The sequence below is a fragment of the Diabrotica virgifera genome, chromosome 4 (genome assembly GCF_917563875.1).
Source record: "Diabrotica virgifera virgifera chromosome 4, PGI_DIABVI_V3a".
NCBI lineage: Eukaryota > Metazoa > Arthropoda > Insecta > Coleoptera > Chrysomelidae > Diabrotica > Diabrotica virgifera.
Genome location: NC_065446.1, coordinates 137,912,132 through 137,931,928, shown reverse-complemented (window position 1 = coordinate 137,931,928; position 19,797 = coordinate 137,912,132). Strand labels below are relative to the sequence as shown.

Sequence of the window (19,797 nt, the reverse complement as noted above, 5' to 3'; positions counted from 1 at the left end):
AACCCGCTTAGTTTTAGAAATATTGACAAAAAACTTAAAAAACTACTAATTTACCGACTTTTCCCTCCCCTCCGTCCCAAACATAACTGTGTAACTTTTTACTGAATAATAATATATGTGGACCATATGGAACAATTTGGTGTTGGAGGAAAACTTTAATTTGGGATGATGGGGTTAGGCCTTTTTGGCCTACCTCCGTAACTTTGGAACCGTTCATAATAGAAGGATTATGCACACGACATTTTTTGCTTAGAATTTAATGTAGAACATTTTTATATAGAATATTGTTCACGTTAAACCGCATGGTTTTAGAAATATTAACGAAAAACTTAAAAAAACTCCTAATTTACCGACTTCTCCCCCATCTACCCCCCAAACCCGACGCTAAAAATGGTGTAACTTTTTAATGGAAAATATGTGGACCATATAGAACAATTTGGTGTTGAAGGATAACTTTCACTTTGGATGTCTGGGTTATGCCTGTTTTTGGATCAACTGTATCATACTAATAGAACATTTCAAATGCAACAATTAAAAGTAAAAATACAAAAGAGCCCTTAACACTAGAATGTCTGGCTTAGCATACCTACCTACAAAGCCGGAAGGGATCATTTTGGCCCCACGCTCTTTAATCAATTAAAACTCAGTTTAAAGAAATTAAATCAACTCTAGACGGCAGAATCTAATTTTATTTTTTACTTTTATTGTTTAACACATTCGCTGCCCATCAAAAATATTCGGAACACCATTTGCAGTTTTTGGTATTTGCCACACATTGCCTTGTTACAACTGTGGCAATGATTTGAAGTATGATTTCCTTTACAAAATATTTTCAACTGATATTTTTTTTTGTTTTTGGATAGTAACAGTGATAGTTGTTGGTAGACCTGGTGTTGCTCGATGTAGTTTCAGATTTCGGGAGACAAGGTATGGGGCCCATAATTCTTCACACAGCCGAAGAATAAACTTACGGAAACTGAGTCTACTTCCAGTTATTTCTTTATAAATAATCCATGCATTTATTGCTTCTAAGTCAAGAGTATGATAAAACACGTACATAGGCCATCGTCTTGAAGTTGCTTTTGTAGTATAAAAACGCGTCATTTGGTCCTCTACACCAACAATTGCATCTTTGTGTTCACTTGTGTTCGCCAACAGTTGTATCTTTATTACGTAGATGATCAGTACCAGTATAAGGGTAACCATTTACAATAAACATACATAAATATAATTTTACCCATTCGACAGGAATTTGAAAGAAAGGATCGTCGAATTTACCAGAAAACGTTAATAACTTACACGGGGCTAATTTGGCCCCTTTAGACTTCTATGGTAGATTTGTTAAAAAAACCATTAAATCAATTTAGTAAACAATATTTTTTTGTTTTAAATAAGGCATTGTATCAAAATATTAAAAGTCATAAAATATGAAAATATTATTGCCTCAAATAAAAAAAACTACAATAACTTTAAATCGCAACAGGGGCCAAATTCGCCCCTCCGGCTTTCTAGTGTTAAACAAATAATTAGGTTATAAAATGTATACCATTTTTATTCAGTTGCAATGCGAAGGAAAAACTGTCTTATTTTTCACTTAGTACAGGGATCGCAAACCAGCACTTTAAATCTACGATTTTCATCTAAGTGACGAAACTCCGAAAGTTTATACTCACATTGCAACCGACGTTATGAAGTAGGTGCCTAGCGACATCTGCTAAATGAAAGTCAAAACATTTAAAACATTTAAAAATATTGAAAATATTTTTATTATTTATATATTTATAAGTTTTCAATATTTTTATTAGGTTGAAAACTTTAATTTTCATTTAGCAGATGTCGCTAGGCACCTACTCCATAACGTCGGAGTTTCGTCACTTAGGGCAGAGAACAGCAAACCTACGCCTCTCTAATAATGACTCCAATTAGAGTTGAAAATCGTCGAGTTAGAGTGCTGGTTTGCGCTCTCTGTACTAAGTGAAAAATCAGATAGTTTTGCCTTCGCATTGCAACTGAATAAAAATGGTATACATTTTTGTTTTATATATTACTCCTTTGAGTAACATATGTCCATTTTCCGTTGGAATTTACCAGCTGAACAGACGGGATCGTGAATTGCAAGTTTTAGAATTCCCTCTTGTCTTCTTCGCTTCAGCATCCATCTGGCTTGCAAATTTTAGAAGTCATGGAGGTGTTACCAGGAAAATGGTCCAATAGGTTTTCAATTAAATATCTTTTAAAAATATTTTGAAAATTTTTAAATGTTTTTAATATTTTTATTAGTTTTACTCCATAACGTCGGTTGCAACGCGAGGATATACTCTCGGAGTTTCGTCACTTGGGGCAGAGAACAGCAAACCTACGCCTCTATGATGATGACTCCAATCGTCGATTTAGAGTGCTGGTTTGCGTTCTATGTACTAAGTGAAAAATAAGACGGTTTTGCCTTCGCATTGCAACTGAATAAAAATGGTACACATTTTTGTTTTATATTATTATTACTCCTTTGCGTAACATAGGTCCATTTTCTGTTGGAATTTACCAGCTAAATAGACGGGGTGGTGAATTGCAAGTTTTAGAATTTCCTCTTGTCTCCTTCGCTTCAGCAGCCAAGTGGCTTGCAACTTTTAGAAGCCATGGAGGTGTAACCAGGAAAATGGTTTAACAAGTTTTCAATTAAATATCTTTATAATATATTTTGAATATTTTTAAATGTCTTAAATATTTTTATTAGGTTGAAAATTTGGATTTTCATCCAGCAGATGTCGCTAAGCACCTACTCCATAACGTCGGTTGCAATGCGAGGATAAACTCTCGGAGTTTCGTCATTTGGGGAAGAGAACAGCAAACCTACGCCTCTCTGATGAGAGTAGAAAATCGTCGATTTAGATTGCTGGTTTGCGCTCCCTGCACTAAGTGAAAAAAAAGACAGTTTTGCCTTCGCATTGAAACTGAATAAAAATGGTATTCTTTTTCTCATGATCATCTTTCAGTGCGTCACAGTTTTTCGATTTCTTTCTAACGCATTAAATTGTATGTGACAGGAAAAAAGGCACGTCCGTGATTACAGACATTTACAACATTTATTCTAGTTATTCTAGTTGTCGATAGATGGCGCCATAATAAAGAAGTATTTTTTTAATTAGATAATAATATTACAAATATAATCTGTATAATTTATAAGACTGTACAAATCAAAGAAAATACCATTTTATAAATGCAAGAAACACATTTGATTTGATTTTATTCCAAATTGAAAATAAAATGTGACAACTGTCAGATTTAACTAAAATGTCATGTTAGAATAAATGTCATAAATGTGTATTATCACGGACTTACCCTTTTTCCTATCATTTGTTACGCACTGAAAAATGCTCATGAAAAGGACAATATACATTTTTATTTTATATTAGTGTATTACTCCTTTGAGTAACATAGGTCCATTTTCCGTTGGAATTTACCAGCTGAACAAACAGGGTCGTGAATTGCAAATTTTAGAATTCCCTCTTGTCTTCTTCGCTTTAGCATCCATCTGGCTTGCAAATTTTAGAAGCCGTGGAGGTGCTACCAGGAAATTGGTATAATAAGTTATCAATCAAATATCTTTTTTTTACAACCGTGTTAAAAATGCAATTTTTAGCACTCCATACAATCGTTAAAAATGCTACTTTAAAGAACTAGTGCTTTAAAATTTTTATGGCACTGCAATTCGTATTGACCGTATAGACAATTTTGATGTAATGTCAAAAAAATATAAAAATGGAATGTCAGTCAAGTTCAAGTAAAAGCTTTTGTAGATATTTTCCTGTAATTACGTTTGTAGAAAAAATATTGTATGATATACGTGTTAAAAAGTACATTTTTAAGGCACTCATGTGAATTGCAGAATTCGCTATCGCTCATTCTGTAAACTTTCCCATGCGTGCCTTAAGCGTGTACTTTTAACATTTATATCATAAATAACTATTAAAATATTTTGAATATTTTTAAATATTTTTATTAGGTTGAAAACTTTGGCTTTCTTTAAATAATTATGTGTATCTATTTTTTTCTTACACAGTTCCAAAAGCTAAAATAATATTTCATAAAAATTGACCAATCTTTGTTAAGTCTGGATCCCGCGTATGAAAAAAAAGTTGATTAATAGCAAGCTGAAAATGTGTTAATAGCTTAAGGGTGTTTAGTCGGACAAATTTTGATATATAAGAACACTGGAACAGGGGAAGTTTTAATTGTGGAACAGGTTAAAAATTTGGAACGGTCAGACCACGAAAACGTCACATGTATTTTGTCCGACAGAACTTCCAATTGATTTGTTACCCTTTCATTAAACTCTCATGCAAAAATCAGACTGCTATTTATCACCTGTCATAATTCCTGTCATTTGACATATTCTACGTGTTCCACTCATTATAATTTCGATTTGGTGATAAATAGCAACCTGATTTTTGTATGAGAGTTTAATGAAAGAGTAACAAATCAATTGGAAGTTCTGTCGGACAAAATATATGTGACGTTTTCGTGGTCTGACCGTTCCAAATTTTTAACCTGTTCCACAATTAAAACTTTCCCTGTTCCAGTGTTCCTATATATCAAACTTTTTCCGACTAGACACCCTTAAGCTATTAACAAATTTTCAGCTTGCTATTAATCAACTTTTTTTTCATACGAAGGATCCAGACCTATGTACTTTTGTCATACATTTTTATATATTTAAGTAATTGGCTTTATATTTGAGTAATGTGTAGGCAATTTTTGATAAAAGCCACGCAATAATTAAAAATTAGGCTTTCTGCTGCTAAAAAAAGGAAAAACATTCAGATATTTTCATCATTAGCAGTTCCCTATCTGTATCATTCTCCTCAGGACATTTTCGTTGGTGGTGTGGGTTGTTCAAGGTATTTGCAAGATCCTTTTATAAAATCAGAATTCAAAGGCTTATAACTTGTTTATCAGCTTTATGTTAAGCGTCCAGGCCTCCGTTCCATACAATATTATTGAACATACATAGCAATGCAAAAAACGACATCTAAGGCTGATATTAATGTTTATTTTACAAAATAAGCTTTTCATTTTGATAAAGCCTTGTCGGACTACCCCTGTTTTCGCTCCTACTTCTTGTTCATAATCAAGTTAATTGTTAAACTAGCAGCCAAGATATTTGTATTTGTCTACGTATTCAATATGACGGTAGCTCACATATTATATTGGTAGGGATACGTTTTTGTTCTTTGATATTTTCATAACTTTGGTTTTCGCAATATTGATCTTCTTCCCATTTTTTCACCACTCTCAGTGACCGTATTTAACAGTATCTGAAGGCTATATACCGAATCAGTCATTAAAACAGTGTCGTCGGCATAGAGACTGTTATTTGCTCTTTGTCTGTTTATCCAGATTAACTTTCACCGTTTATTCAGATTGAACAGATTAATAACGTTAAAAATTAAGAGTTAAATATATAGCTTACCTTATAGGTCCTTCGATGCTTTCCAAAAACTCGAATATCACAGTCAATTTAGAGGTTATTTCAATGTCTGGTTCGTCTCTGGCGTCAAAGTTTAACGCCACTCCAACTATTTTGCCGTATTCGTTCTTGACAATAAAACTTAAATTTTGCTCCAACAAAGGCTCCCATAATTTTTCCATTAGTTCATCATAATCTGTTGGAGAAATGTCAGGTTTCAGCCATTGTTCTAAATCGGCTTTTTCGTAAAAACTGGTGGTAATCATACTAAAATTAATAAAAAACTATTTATTCTAAATTGTCACATGAAAAACTGGGCGTTTAAATATGGTTGCCATATTTGAAGCAAATATCACAAATCATCATCCAACCGTTTGCTTCTAAAATTGAACGTGGCCCTTCCCTAATATCTTTCAGTTCTGGCGCTCTTGAGCTTCCTGCAGTCAATTCCCAGAGATTTTTTGATGTCGTCTGCTCATCGTGTAGATCAGGGGTCACCAATTATATTCACTGAGGGTCCGTTTCGAAAACCTAGGACGCTTCCAGGGTCAGGATTGAATGCTACCTGATTCTGGTGGTCTTTTTTTTCCTGCAACTATAGTGCTCAAATGCGCTGTATCGGCCAGACAGCAATCTTACACTTTTGGCCAAGAAACGCATAAGCGCCCAATACTCCACAAGGAGGGATGGAACGAGAGAGAGAGAGAGATAGTGCTCAACAATTTTTTGGAACATTTTGAATTCTGGCAATAGCTTACCGACTTTCAATAGCTTTGTTATGTGCAGTTCTGTACATTTTACGGCGAATAAATTAAACTATAGATGGAAAGGCAAACCAATAATAATTATTTCGCCACTGTAGAGTTGAATACTTTCAACTATAGGATTTACGAAAAATAAAACGATTTGTAAATACAGCACCTATTGACTTACAACTGTTTGTATTGAGCTCGAGATGACGTCAGCCAAGAAATCTACAATAGAAAAATGGGCACAATGCTTAATTACATTTACAGTGCATAACATGCATCCAAAAGTGGATAAACATGTCAAAATTAGTATATTAAGGGCCAGATTTTGTTACCCGGAGGTCTTCGGGTCGCTGAATACGAATACGCCATCAGATCTGACCCCCGGAGCACCTGGTGCCCAGGTTCACTGTTAAGGCACGTGGTCTTCTGAAATTTCTAGAGTTTTAGGCACTAACTTGATGCCAACAGATTATTGGGGGTTTTTGGGGTCGCTGAACAAGAATACTCCATTAGAACCGACGTTCGGTGCACCTGAAAAACCCTCGAAGCTCCAAAAGACAACGTGTCTTAGCAGGGACCCTGGACATCAGGTACTCCGGGTGTCGGTTCTGATGGCGTATTCGTGTTCAGCGGCCACAAATTAATCTGTTTATGCATGGAAATAGATTATTAGGTGGTTTTTATGGTCTCTGGCCACGACTACGCCATCAGAACAACCCCCGGACCACCTGGTACCCATGGTCACTACTAAGGCACGTCGTCTTCTGGAGTACTAGGGTGTACTTAAATTCCAAATTAATGATTATAATAAGTAGGTATAACAATAACGGGAAAACTCTTTACAAAATGAAATTATCAGTCAGAAAAATTACGTTTTTTATTTCGTATAACCTGGCTGAAGTGTGGATTGACGTTAGTGTAACTGATTCTTATTAGGGAGTTAGATGATATCTGTACCGATTTTTCGCACATTTAAGTTGAGTCAAATATAGTACACAATTTCACAGTCAAAGATTTTCAAAATTGCCATCACTATATTCTTAATTTAATGGGGGCCGCACAAAATTTGCCTACGGTCCGGATGTGGATCGCAGTCCGCCATTTGGTGACCCCTGGTGTAGATGGTCTAACTCTGCTTCTTTTATCTACTCGTGGTCTCCACACTGTAACTTTTTGGGTTCACTGCCCATCATTTAATCTGGCCACATGACCCGCCCAATTCTCCTTCAGCCATGCTATGTACTCTATGAAATCTGTGACGCTTGTCCTTCATCTTATTTCTTAGTTTTTAACCATGGGCCATTTTTCTTTGGGCTGCTTTGAATTTGATTGCTGTGCCATGGGTTAAGGAAAGTGTTTCCTTAACTGTCATGACTGGAAGCATACATTGGTCGAACGTCTTCTTTTTTAAATAATTTGTAATATTGCTCTTGAAGATATCTGATACAGCTCCAAATGCGGCCCATGCTAAAGTGAGTCTACTTTGCAGTTCAGCGGTTTGGTTGTCCGTGGCAATTTGGTTTTCATCACCTAACATAACCTAACTCAGCATGCATAGCTCCAATCAATAATTATCCTTTAGTCTTATATTTTGTATCTTTGTATAGTCTTGCGGTCATGGTTACATTTTATTGCATACATTTACGATCAGTTTGGAGTAGCGACAATCTATACCTCTCATTAAACCGCTAATTTCTATCGTATCGAATACTTTGCGAAAATCTACGAAAGCCATTCCTAATGGGCGGTCGAATTAGATATATTTTCTATAATCACTTTTATGCAGAGAGGTGATCGTTGGTGCCAAAGGTTTTTCTAAAAACTGTCTGTTCCCTAGGTTGGCAAAAATCTTATTTTATTTCCTATCTATTTGTCTATTTGTTATTACTCTTGTGAATAACTTAGTAGAGGTGGTCTAATATATTATGGATCGATAATTCTGGAGGTCTATTGGATCGACTTTTTTGTATAATAAAACCGATAAGAGTACTGTTCCGTCTTGAATGTGTTTCACTTTGGTGCAGACATAAGTTGCACAGTACTCTAAAAGTCTGTCTCCTAGAATATTATTTGCGGTTTTAATTTTGTTATTTCTTTTTTGTCATTCATTAATTTTCTCCTTAGAACTTTGACGTTCTTCTTATCTTCAATTGTTTGTTGGATTTGTTCACATTGATCCTTTTGGTTGTCCATTCTAACATATTTTTTTATTCTTTTACTTATCTAAGTTCATGGTGTACCTTGCTTCTATTACTTTGAATTTTTTCCCCTCTTTCATTAGTGCTTATGTTTGAGGGTTTATTATTTCGTTATATGATATCTTTTGGTAGTGTATCTTCTGGCTTTCCTCTATAGCTACTATTATATCAGTCAGAGTGTTGACATTAGGTCTGTATTCCTATTGACCTTATTGAGTTCTTCAAATATTATTAAGTTCCTTCCAGGTAGGTGGATACTTATTTTTGATTATGCGCTGTCCCCGGTACCTGTTGAAAAGGTTCTTAAAAATTTGCCTCTTGTACATGATCATAAAATCGGTCTCGTTCCTAGCTTTTCCATTCGGACTCTGGCACGTTCATCTGCCATGTTATTTTTTGTAGACGATGCTGAAGAATATCCCTCCAACATTCATTGTTGACTTTTCAGCAATAATGACTCTTTTCAAGAGGAAATTAGTTAAACTTTTGATACAACTAATTAGTAAAGTATGAAATAAGATTGAAATACATAACTATATGATTTACTTACTCGCATACAACACTTTTGTAACAAGGTTTCAGTAAATCGTATGAAAAACTGGGCGCTTCAATATGAATTGTTGTATTCGAAGTCATTCTCAATAATATTTCTCCAAAATCCATTGCTGACAAAAAATCTCCTATTCCTGAAATAGATAAATCTTGACAAAAAAACCGTTTGATAAAATAAAGTAAATAAAATAAAGATAATGCGGTGAAAAAAGTATAATATTTTTCTACTAATTATGATGGATAAAATCGAAGAATGCAGGGGCATTCGCAAAAAACAAGCCCAGTGGTTGAATAATGTCAGAGAATGGACCGGGATAAGAAGAGTCGTTAAGAGGGTTAATTTAATTTTCCATTTCCAACAATCGTTTTTTCCGATTATAGCGCCATTTATTCATAATTCGAAAAAATGTTTCAAATAAAAATTACTTAATTTTACTATTTAACATTTTAAAGTAACTCCCCACCCCACCTCCGTGGGGGGTCGTGTTTCGATATCGTGCCATTCGATAGATTTTTCAAATATATTGAATAAGTGTATTTTTCAGTTTTTCGATCTGATGTTCATTTCGCGAAATATCGCGGTATTCGTATTTAAAATTTTAAATTTACATTCCCTCTTACATTTCCATCTCCGTGGGAAGTCGTTTTTGTTATCATTCGATAGATTTTTGACAAATATTGAGCACGTATTTTTTAGTTTTTAGATCTATCGTTCATTTTGCGAAATATTCGCTTTTTTCTTGTGAAACTTTGTGACTCACCCATTTCCTTACGCCCCGCCCCGCTCAAATCGTCAGATTTTTGAAATATACACTGTTTTGCATGTACCTAACTTACTTTATCTTAATCTGACGATTTCGAGTTTTTCTAAGGATATATTTTTTTTCGCCTCCCCCTTAACGAACGCCCCTGTGTTTAGAGCCAATATATGGTAGAGGTACATCTACACGGTACCAGGTTTCTCCCCATATGATATTCTGACGCGCTTGAGTTACTGCAAAAATCCCCGCTTGGGCTCTCTTACCATAAATAGCCAGTGGGGACACTCTACTGAAATAAAGCAACTCAGAGGAAAAGCAAGATCAGCGTTTATAACGTTGAAATCTCTTTTCAGAAGTCATGATTTACCACTCTTCGTACCAAAATCTCTATCATCAGATGCTATGTATTTTCTACGTTATTATACGGATTATAAGCTAGGATACTTTCTGACGCTTCTTTAAGAAAACTCGAGTCTTTCGAGATGTGGTGTTACAGACTCATGTTGATAATTTCATGGGTGGATCGTGTGATGAATGTTGAGGTCATATGTAGGATGAGCAAGGAATACGAGATTACTAACGCAACAGAAGCTATTATTTGGAAAGAGAAAGCCAAGGAGAAGAATAATATTTTGGCTTAAAAACTTGAGAAAGTAGATCAATACATCTACCTATAACTGGACGATTCCGAATAGCAGCAAGCAAAGCTAGGATAGCCACGTTACTCAGCAACATCCGGAACGGATATTAACCGTAAAAAGAAAAAGAGGAAAATTTATTATAGGTGGGTTTCCAAGATATATTTTAAATTGTTTTTTCTAAAGACCGTCTAAAATTTGTTTTGTATTTTATAACTTTTTCTTTTTTTTTATAACCAATAAAAAAATCTTACGTAAAGGTATTTAGGTAAAGGCATTTAATATTTAACTAAGGTAAGTGAGCTAAATATTGCCATGCTCAGACTTATTATTTTTTATTAAATACAAATTTATTTGAAATAACCTGTAAATTTATTAAACAAGTAACACACATGTTTATAGTCTAATTTCTAAACAATTATAAAAATAAAACAATCAAAAAAATATATATTCTTCTTTTTTTAAACGATTGCCAACTGGCAATATTTGGAACCTATACTCTTAATATTGCCACAGTACTGGCAATAAAAGGAACAGGTATTTTGTTAATAAAAATAAGTAATAATATTGAACCTTAACATTTGAAAAACTATTCTTGAGACATATATTAAAAGACTATTCTTGAGAACAATTGGGGCATATGAATTTATCCTTATCATGTTTAGTAAGACCCACACACTCTTCATGCACGTATTGACCACATGCAAGACATAATCTCATATCAGCCTGGCGGTCTTCATTACATACATGACAGAACCATGATTCACTACTTTTTAAATTCTTGTTTATTTTCTTTTCTTTATTTTCTTTGTTCAGATTGTCTTGTTCTTCTTGATCTTTGTTTATTTTCTTTTCTTCCTGTTCTTTGTTTTTGTCTTTTGATTTTTCTTGTTGTTTGGAAGGTTCTTTGTTACTTTTACCTTTGGGTGGTTTTTCTATCGCTGTGGAAAATAAATCCTTCGTAATTTCTTGAGCTTTGCTATTAATTGCTGGTTTTCGCTTTCTAGCAGTTATCTTGATTAGGGGCGAAATTAGTAAGCCCATACCTTTAAAAGAAGTGTCTGCTTCTGGAACTTTTTCGGGAGTGAATGGTACCATATTTTCATCTGCGCTGTTTATATCATCGGATGTACTATCATGAACACTGAAATCTGATTCAGAATGAGACGACTCGCTATATAAACGAAGACGTTTTGTTGATTTTTTTTTATTACTTATTCCACTTGTGGAGGGAGCGTTTTCATCAGCTGTAGAAGTTGATGGATTATTTACGTTGTTATCGTCGACGTCTAGTGGTTCTAACACATTTTCTTCAATATGCGTTATAAGACTGGGTGCAAATGCTGATTCAGGTATGATGTCTGGGTTAAAAAGAAATATTCCAGTTGATTTGAACCCAGAGATGATGTTAGCTGGTGTCATCGCTTTTAACCAAACTTTACTAAATATTTCACCAAATCGCATTTTGGTTAAATTTTTCCCAGGTTGAGTTATCAAAAAATTTAAAACCTCCTGATCCCAAAAAGCCTCATAACTTTTGAAGACTGCTTTATCCATAGGCTGCAGTTCATGCGTGGTGTTACTTGGAAGACAAAATAAAGTAACACCATAATTTTCTGCAGCTTCAACAATACTTATGTCCAGATGCGATTTTGCACCATCGAATATCAGGAGTGTGGGTCCTGTATTCTTATACTTTGCAAAATGTGCTAACCATGAAATAAACGCCTCATTTGTCGTGCTCCCTTTCTGTGTCATCATTACAGTTGATCCTGGTGGTAGATGATCATTCCATTCAGGCTTCAATCTTTTCCCTTTGAAAAGAATGAATGGTGGGATGGCTTGCCCCAGGGCATTTCCACAACCCACAATACTAACATTTTCACCGTGTTCAGGCGCTGTCAAGTGGATACGATTAGCACCTTTCTTGGCCAATACGATTTGCTGTTTATGGATCGTTAGACGGCAACCTTTCTCGTCTATATTGTAAACGTTTCCAGGTTTATCAAACAATTCCAATTTAATGAATACTTCCTCCAATTTCTTAAAATAATCCTTCACAACAAATGGATTCATTTTCTGTGCTCTTGCTGGATTCATTTGCTGAGCCTTCCTTCTAGCCACATCGGGATGTCTTGCAAAGAATAATTTCAGCCATTTCCTTCCTGCTAATTTAGATGTATCAGAAAAGGGATTAGGAATGTTCATTATCATCGCATACGAAAATACACTTCTTTTTACTATTTTACTGGTTATTGGCATGCCCACCTCAGCTAGTTTATGGATTCTGCGAACTAGATCTCTTTCTTGTTCAAAACTTAAAACACTTTTCCTTCCAAGTTGTTTAACCGAATTTTGGTTGCGATAATGTAGTCCAAGTGTTGTTCGAGGTATTTCATATCGTAATGAAGCTTGGCTTATACTGCTTCCAGCTCTTATTGCTTCTAACGCTGCAACGAGATTCGCCTCAGACCACATGGCTCTCTTTCTATTCGGCATTCTGCTGAAAAGAAAGTTTTTATTAATAATAAGTAAATTTTCATGTTAGGTTCCAAATATTGCCATGGCAATATTAGGAACTATCTCATGTGGCAATATTAGGATCATTACTACTATGGAACAAAAATGGCGATTTATGTTTTATTCTGTATAATATTGATTAAACACGATATGGATTAATAAAGTACTTGAATGTACCTACCTGATAACGTTCTCACCCTTCTATAATCGATATTAGCAAGCTTATAACAATCACTACAGTTTTCCCACGTTTTTATAAACAAATCGTACGAAATACAAACTGCTTTGCCGTGAACAACAATAGTGACTGGTTCCACCTATAACGTTTTTAGAGTGGTTGTTTTAATTCGATATTTGAGCTTACATTGCCATCTGTGACTCAAGGGACAAATTAATAAATTTATGGGGAGTGGCAATATTAGGAGCATGGCAATATTTGGAGCACTTACCTTATGATTCAGAGAAAACTACTGTCTCGCTACCATTTAAACCTCTTGGTATCTTCAGAAGAGCGTGTAGTTATGCTCTGACTCGAAATTAAATATTTTCGCCCCGTATGCCAATTATAATGAAAAAATTCTTACTTATATTAAATCCTTGTTCACTCATTTTGGAAATGGTATATATAGAATTTAGGGAGTTTCCTCCAATTTCAAAGAAGTTTGAATTAATGGAAATTTGAGACCTGACAGCTCGATTGAGTACACAAGCTACCGTTTCAAAGAGTACTTTCGCTGCTTCTATTTGATGGATCGGTACTCCTTCGTAGCTGATGTCAATTGCTGGCTCAAGGTCTTCTAAAAACAAAACAAAAATAGTATTTTTAATGTGTTAAAAGCATAATAGTTATATAGTTAGGGGCAAAATGATAATATACAGGGTGTCCCGAAAAGATTGGTCATAAATTTTACCACAGATTCTGTGGTCAAAAATAGATTGATTGAAACTCACTTACTTGTATACAATAATGCACATAAAAAAAGTTACAGCCCTTTGAAGTTACAAAATGAAAATTTATGTTTTTTCATATATCGAAAACTTTTAGAGATTTTTTATTGAAAATGGACATGTGGCATTCTCATAGCAACAGCATCTTAAAAAAATTAAACTGAAATTTGTGCACCCCATAAAAATTTTATGGGGGTTTTGTTCACTTAAACCCCCCCAAACTGTTGTGTACGTTCCAATTAAATTATTATTGTGGCACCATTAGTTAAATACAATGTTTTTAAAACTTTTTGTTTCTTAGTACTTTTTCGATAAGCCAGTGTTTATCGAGATATTTTGAATTATTGTCGAATCCACCACATATTTGTATATGGTTAAGTACGATTAAGAGACCTGTTAATAATCTGAAAATATATTTGTAATTTCTTTCAGGTATATTTTAAAAAATAAGCCACATCTCGATAAAAGGTGACTTATCAAAAAAGCCTAAGAGGCAATAGTTATTTTCCTAACAAGTGCAGAAAGTAATTCTTTTCTTTCAAGATTTGAACATGGCCCACTAGATCGCCAGGTTTCATTATTTGTGTCTGTCGCAGCATTAAGCCGGTGCAGCATTAAGCCGATGCAGAACTGCAGGGGAGGAAGGTTCAGCATCGCCTCTAAGGCTGCCGTGGGGCATGTTGGCATTGCCCCTGTAATTCCCAGGCAAGCTAGCCGCTGCATTTTTTGCAGCTTGGCATTAGCTGTTGCTACGTATGTGACCATCGGCTTAGTGTTGTGTTTAACTGACGGTACTACAATAATGAATTACTTGGAACGTACACAAAAGTGTACGGGGGGGGGGGGTTTAAGGGAACAAAACCCCCATAAAATTTTTATGGGGTGGAAAAATTTCACTATAATTTTGTTTTAAGATGTTCCTGCCATAAGAATGATACGTGTCCATTTTCAATAAAAAATATCTAATAGTTTTCGATATATTGAAGAAAAAATCGATTTTCATTTTGCAATTTGAAAGCGCTGTGAACTTTTTTTATGAACACATTTGTACTAAGGTAAGGTTCAATCGAACTATTTTTGACCCCAGAATGTGTGGTATAATTTTTGACCAATCTTTTCGGGACACCCTGTATAGTTACTCTGGGTAAAATGATTGAATAAATAATTTTTTTCGAAAATGGGCGATTTTGGAGAAAAATCTCGAAACAGGTTCATTTTATTTTTAAATTATTATGATTTTTTAACCCTACATAAAGTAATGTTGTCCATCTGGGCCCGATGGAGTAATCGTTGATTTTTTTAAATGTGGGTAGGGGTCGTGTGCTAGCTCATTTGAAAGGTTATTCAATTCTATATTCAGCAATATAAACGGTAACATAATTATTTATACAGGGTGGTCAAAAAATAAGTTCTGAATGAATTTAATTTACACAAAATGAAGTACGTATGTAATTTATTAAATTCAAAATACATTTTACTGCTGTTAGATAACAGAAAGAAATGTTAATTTGACAATAAACATTGCTTTTTGCATAAACTAAATGTTCAAGCTTAAATGATGCGCATGGGTGACAATTGTTTTTTCTGAAATAATGTCTGTCTTTTCTTATATTCCCCCTGTTGTTTTCTGTTATATTCTCGGCTCCACCAATTCAAGAATTTCGTTGGTCATCCATTGCTATTTTTTGTATTTGATTCTTTTTTACTAGGGTTTTCTATTATTTGTAAGACATTATCTCCCACATAACAATTTCATGTTCTTAGTATATTCATAGAACATACTTTTCAGAAAAAGTATATGCTGAGAATATGCGTAATTACCATTGGGAATGTGCAGAGCAGATGCTGAGTATATACTACATTACAGTACTTAAACGTTCTATGTATATACTTAGAATGTACTACCGCACTTCTTTTCAGTATATACTAAGAATATCCGTTTTAGAACATTCTAAGGAGGTGCTGTAAACCTTCTATTTATATACTTAGAATGTAATACCGCACATCTTTTTAGTATATAGGAAGAATGCACTTTTTAGTATATGGGAAGAATATTCCAAGGAAGTGCTATATATTGCTCAGAAGTATGTTTTCAGCATCACCGAATCTCATCCTAGGTTCTACTTTCTACTAAATTTACATATTATATATGAGAATGTAGTTTGTACATTCTACAATATTACTTAAAAAGTAAATATGAAATATATAAATTTTTGTTAGTTATATAAATATTATATAGGTAAGTAGGTATATATATTTAGGTATATATTATATTTAGTTTATTTTCATATAAAAATAAAAATGCTGAATATACCTATAGTACCCAAATATATATTATGTAAAATATGTATGTAAATAACTAAAATTTATATGTTGTTTATATGTACCTATATACATACTTACTATTTAAGTAATATTGAAGTACCAAAATGAATTTTTTATTTGTAAGTTGACCGCAAACAAAATAAATAGGTTAATTATGCATGTTCCTATTCCTTGTAGAAATACTCGGTCTTCCTCATAACACAGCACAGACCAAAATACACATCCCGCATAGACAGTGATAGTGTTAAGTGTAGATACAAATACAAATGCCAAATGCCTTGCCTAACTGTTTTTCATTTTGCCTTTGTTCCCAACCCCTTACCCCTTATGCAGGTATGAAGCGGTCGTTTCCTCTTTGTTTGTGGGTTTTGGCTCAGCTTATCTGAATGTCAATTCCATGTAAAAATAAAATTCTAAAGAATACTCATGATAAACTTATTAAACCAAAATAGTAAATTCATTTCAATGATGAAAGCGAAACGAGAATTTCTCCTTTTTCGTTAATACAATTAATTTTTAAACATTTTTACCATACAATTAAAACAATTTTAAATAATGAATTCGGTAGTTCAATAGTACTGCCTACATACATATATTTTTAAATTTTATTAATTATTCATAACGAAGTTGATAATCTGTTAGCCTATATATATAGGCTAACATTATTCTTCCTATCCATACACATATTCCTTTTAAGATATTTTAAAAGTACTTATAAGTATGTGTCAAGTATATACTTTTATGTAATATTCGATAAAGGTATATTCTAAGAATAAACTTTTTTGAATATTCCGAGATACTACTTACACGAATGTACTCAGTATATTCGGTACGAGGATATTCCTTAAAGTATATGCAAAGAACATGAAATTTAGAATGTTTTTTATGGTACATGCTACGCTTGTACTACGCATATACTAAAAAGAATATACTCCGACGAATGTTGGTAGTATATGCTTTGAACATGATGCGAACATCATTGTTATGTGGGTTAAATATTTTGAATATATCTACTCCATTTTATCTATCATAGTCATTTAAATGAAATAGGTGTTAATATGACAAAATTAATAAAGTAAGGTAAAAATAAAATAAAAATCAGTGGCTAACGGACCTGCATCCAAGCCATCTTTTCACACACACATGCTCCATTTTCTTCATGTATTATTTTACTAATATTACATCTAATCTGGTTATTTACATCTATCTATATTTGTTTTTTTGTTATCATCTGTTCTATTTGTATTTATTTGTATCTATTTGTATCATCTGTTCTATCTGTTCTATTATAACTAAACTGAAATTGTAAATTATTGTAATAACTATTGATTTGAATAAAAGTATATTATTACTATTTATTATTAGAGTTTTGGACTTTTTGAAATCTTTTTGAACTGGACTTTGACCAGCTATTGAAGATTATGGTCTGAACCGATATGGCTATGTCGTTATTCTGTTAACACTATTATTGAATTTCTTGTTTACTTATCTCTTTTACGATTTTGAAAATCTCTTATAACCTATGTGATTTCTGACTATGTGATGTGGTTTATCTCCTGGTCCCTTCCATATAAAGCCTTCTCTTGTGTAGTTTAAATCAGGTACCTATTTGTTATTATCATATTGATTTCTTATAGTCCATATTCGTCTACCAAGTCGGATCTTCTTTCCAATTTTAGGCTTTTAGACCTTGTCTGTTTTATCTGACTAACGCCCGGTTTCACAATCAACTTAAAGTGGACATTAACCAAAGTTCACTTTAAAGTTGACATTTACCCATATGAATTGCATTGATAAAGGTACATAGGTACCAACTTAAAATTTAAAGTCCACTTTAACTGAGTATGAAACCGAGTGTAAAAATATTCTACTTCACTCTCGCACTGTGAACATTTAATGCACGTTATGAACATTTAAAACCATATATTCTGTATTGGTTATACAATTTGGAATTAGTTTCGTTCTTAACGGTTTTTGGCATCGCTGATTACGAATCGGACATTATTTTTTCTGAAAAGCAAAATAGCGGATCCGACATGGCGTAAAGAAATTGAAAATATTAATCAAAATTCAAATTTTTTTGTCAAAGGCTGTAGCGGGATAAAATGGTAAAATCTGCACTCGGCTGGATTCTTACTTGGGATAGGGCAATCGAAAGTACATATCTAAAATCCCCCTAACCAAATTTTTAGCTCTCTACGTGGCCCAAGGTGTCCCCTATCGCAAAAAATGTGTTTTTTCGAAAAAAAAAAAAAAGATTGAGCGATCCTTTGCTTTAAAAACTTTTATAAAAATTGTGAATGTACATTGTTATGCCCGAAAACATACTGATGTTTTTCAAATGTTTTGGATGAAAATATAGCTTAGGAAAAATTTTTGAATTTTTCAAAATTTTTTTAGGTTATGTAGATAATTTTTGGCTAGCTGCGAAATAATTATTTTTAGTGTATTTTTTTTCACTCTTTCGAATGGTGGGGATATATTTGCCATTTTCTCGCCGGAAATTCCTCAAAATTCGAAAAAACCCATTTTTTAGTGTCCCCTCCTCATATTTTTAGCGTTTACTGAGCGATACTTTGCTTTAAAAAATCTGAAAAAAATTATAAACATATTGGTAGGCCCAAAAGCATCTTGATTTTTCAGATTTTGTGGATTAAAATTGAGCCCAGGAAATTTTTTTAAATTTTTCAAAAAAAAGTTATGTTAGGTATGTACATAAGTAATTTTTGGCAAACTTCGAAATAATTATATTTTCATAAATTATTGTTTTTCGTTCTTTTGAATGACGTGGTTAGATTTGCCATTTTCTCTCCGGAACCTTAGCCACAATTCTAAAAATAAAAAAAACTGTTTTGATGTCTCCCCCTCCCCATATTTTTAGCACATAAACTGCGTATCAATAAATAACGATTTTGATATTTTGTTTGTTATTTTTACTGACATGATCAGGTTTGCCATTTTCAGACCAAATCATGCTCAAAATACAACAAACACTCTTTTTTTATATTTTTCACATATTTTAAGAACATAATCTAATTTATACGTGACTCTTAATTTTTACTCCAAAATATTTTGGTAAAAGATTTTTTCAAATGATTTAACCGATTCACAAAAATCTGAAACTTTTATTTCATTTTTTAATTGGAAAACAGATGAAATAAGATTATTTGATGATCTAGTTCGTAATTTAAATGGACATAACAAATGCTGGTGTAATATCTCTAGAATGTTATTTATTAAATGAATGATTTAATAATCAACCACACTTCAGTTTATGTAAAAAAGTTTTTCAATGATGAACTTGCTTTGATTTTTGATTTGACATATTTACGTAGTCAAAAATGTAAATATAATTACCAAAAACGACGCAAAAATTATGAGAAAAGTAATGGATGATCCAGTTGGTATAAGAACTGGATCATCACTGGTATCATGAAGGAAGGTGATGTTTGCATCGTGAACAGAGGTCTTATATATCCTACTTAGAAAGTCAAGGATTCAAGGTTCTTATGCTTGCCAAAAAATGTATGTCTAATTTAAGTGCAATTGAAGCAAATGAATCTCGCTTCGTCTCAAAACTGATATGGGTTTTAGAGGCAATCCATCGCACCCTTATCAAAAAATGCAAGCTACTTCATT

General features: G+C 33.3%; 1 protein-coding gene across 1 annotated transcript in view; it reads right to left on the bottom strand.

Moving 5' to 3' along the window:
• The window catches only part of LOC114333250 (zwittermicin A synthase ZmaJ), a 230,332-nt gene that overhangs the window by 12,914 nt on the left and 197,621 nt on the right, over positions 1-19,797 (bottom strand). The window contains exons 10-12 of the mRNA XM_028283114.2: positions 13,470-13,682; positions 8,965-9,100; positions 5,468-5,731 (exon numbers count right to left, since the gene is read on the bottom strand). Coding sequence (XP_028138915.1) covers positions 5,468-5,731; positions 8,965-9,100; positions 13,470-13,682 — 613 coding nt within the window. The remainder of the gene's footprint in view (positions 1-5,467; positions 5,732-8,964; positions 9,101-13,469; positions 13,683-19,797) is intronic.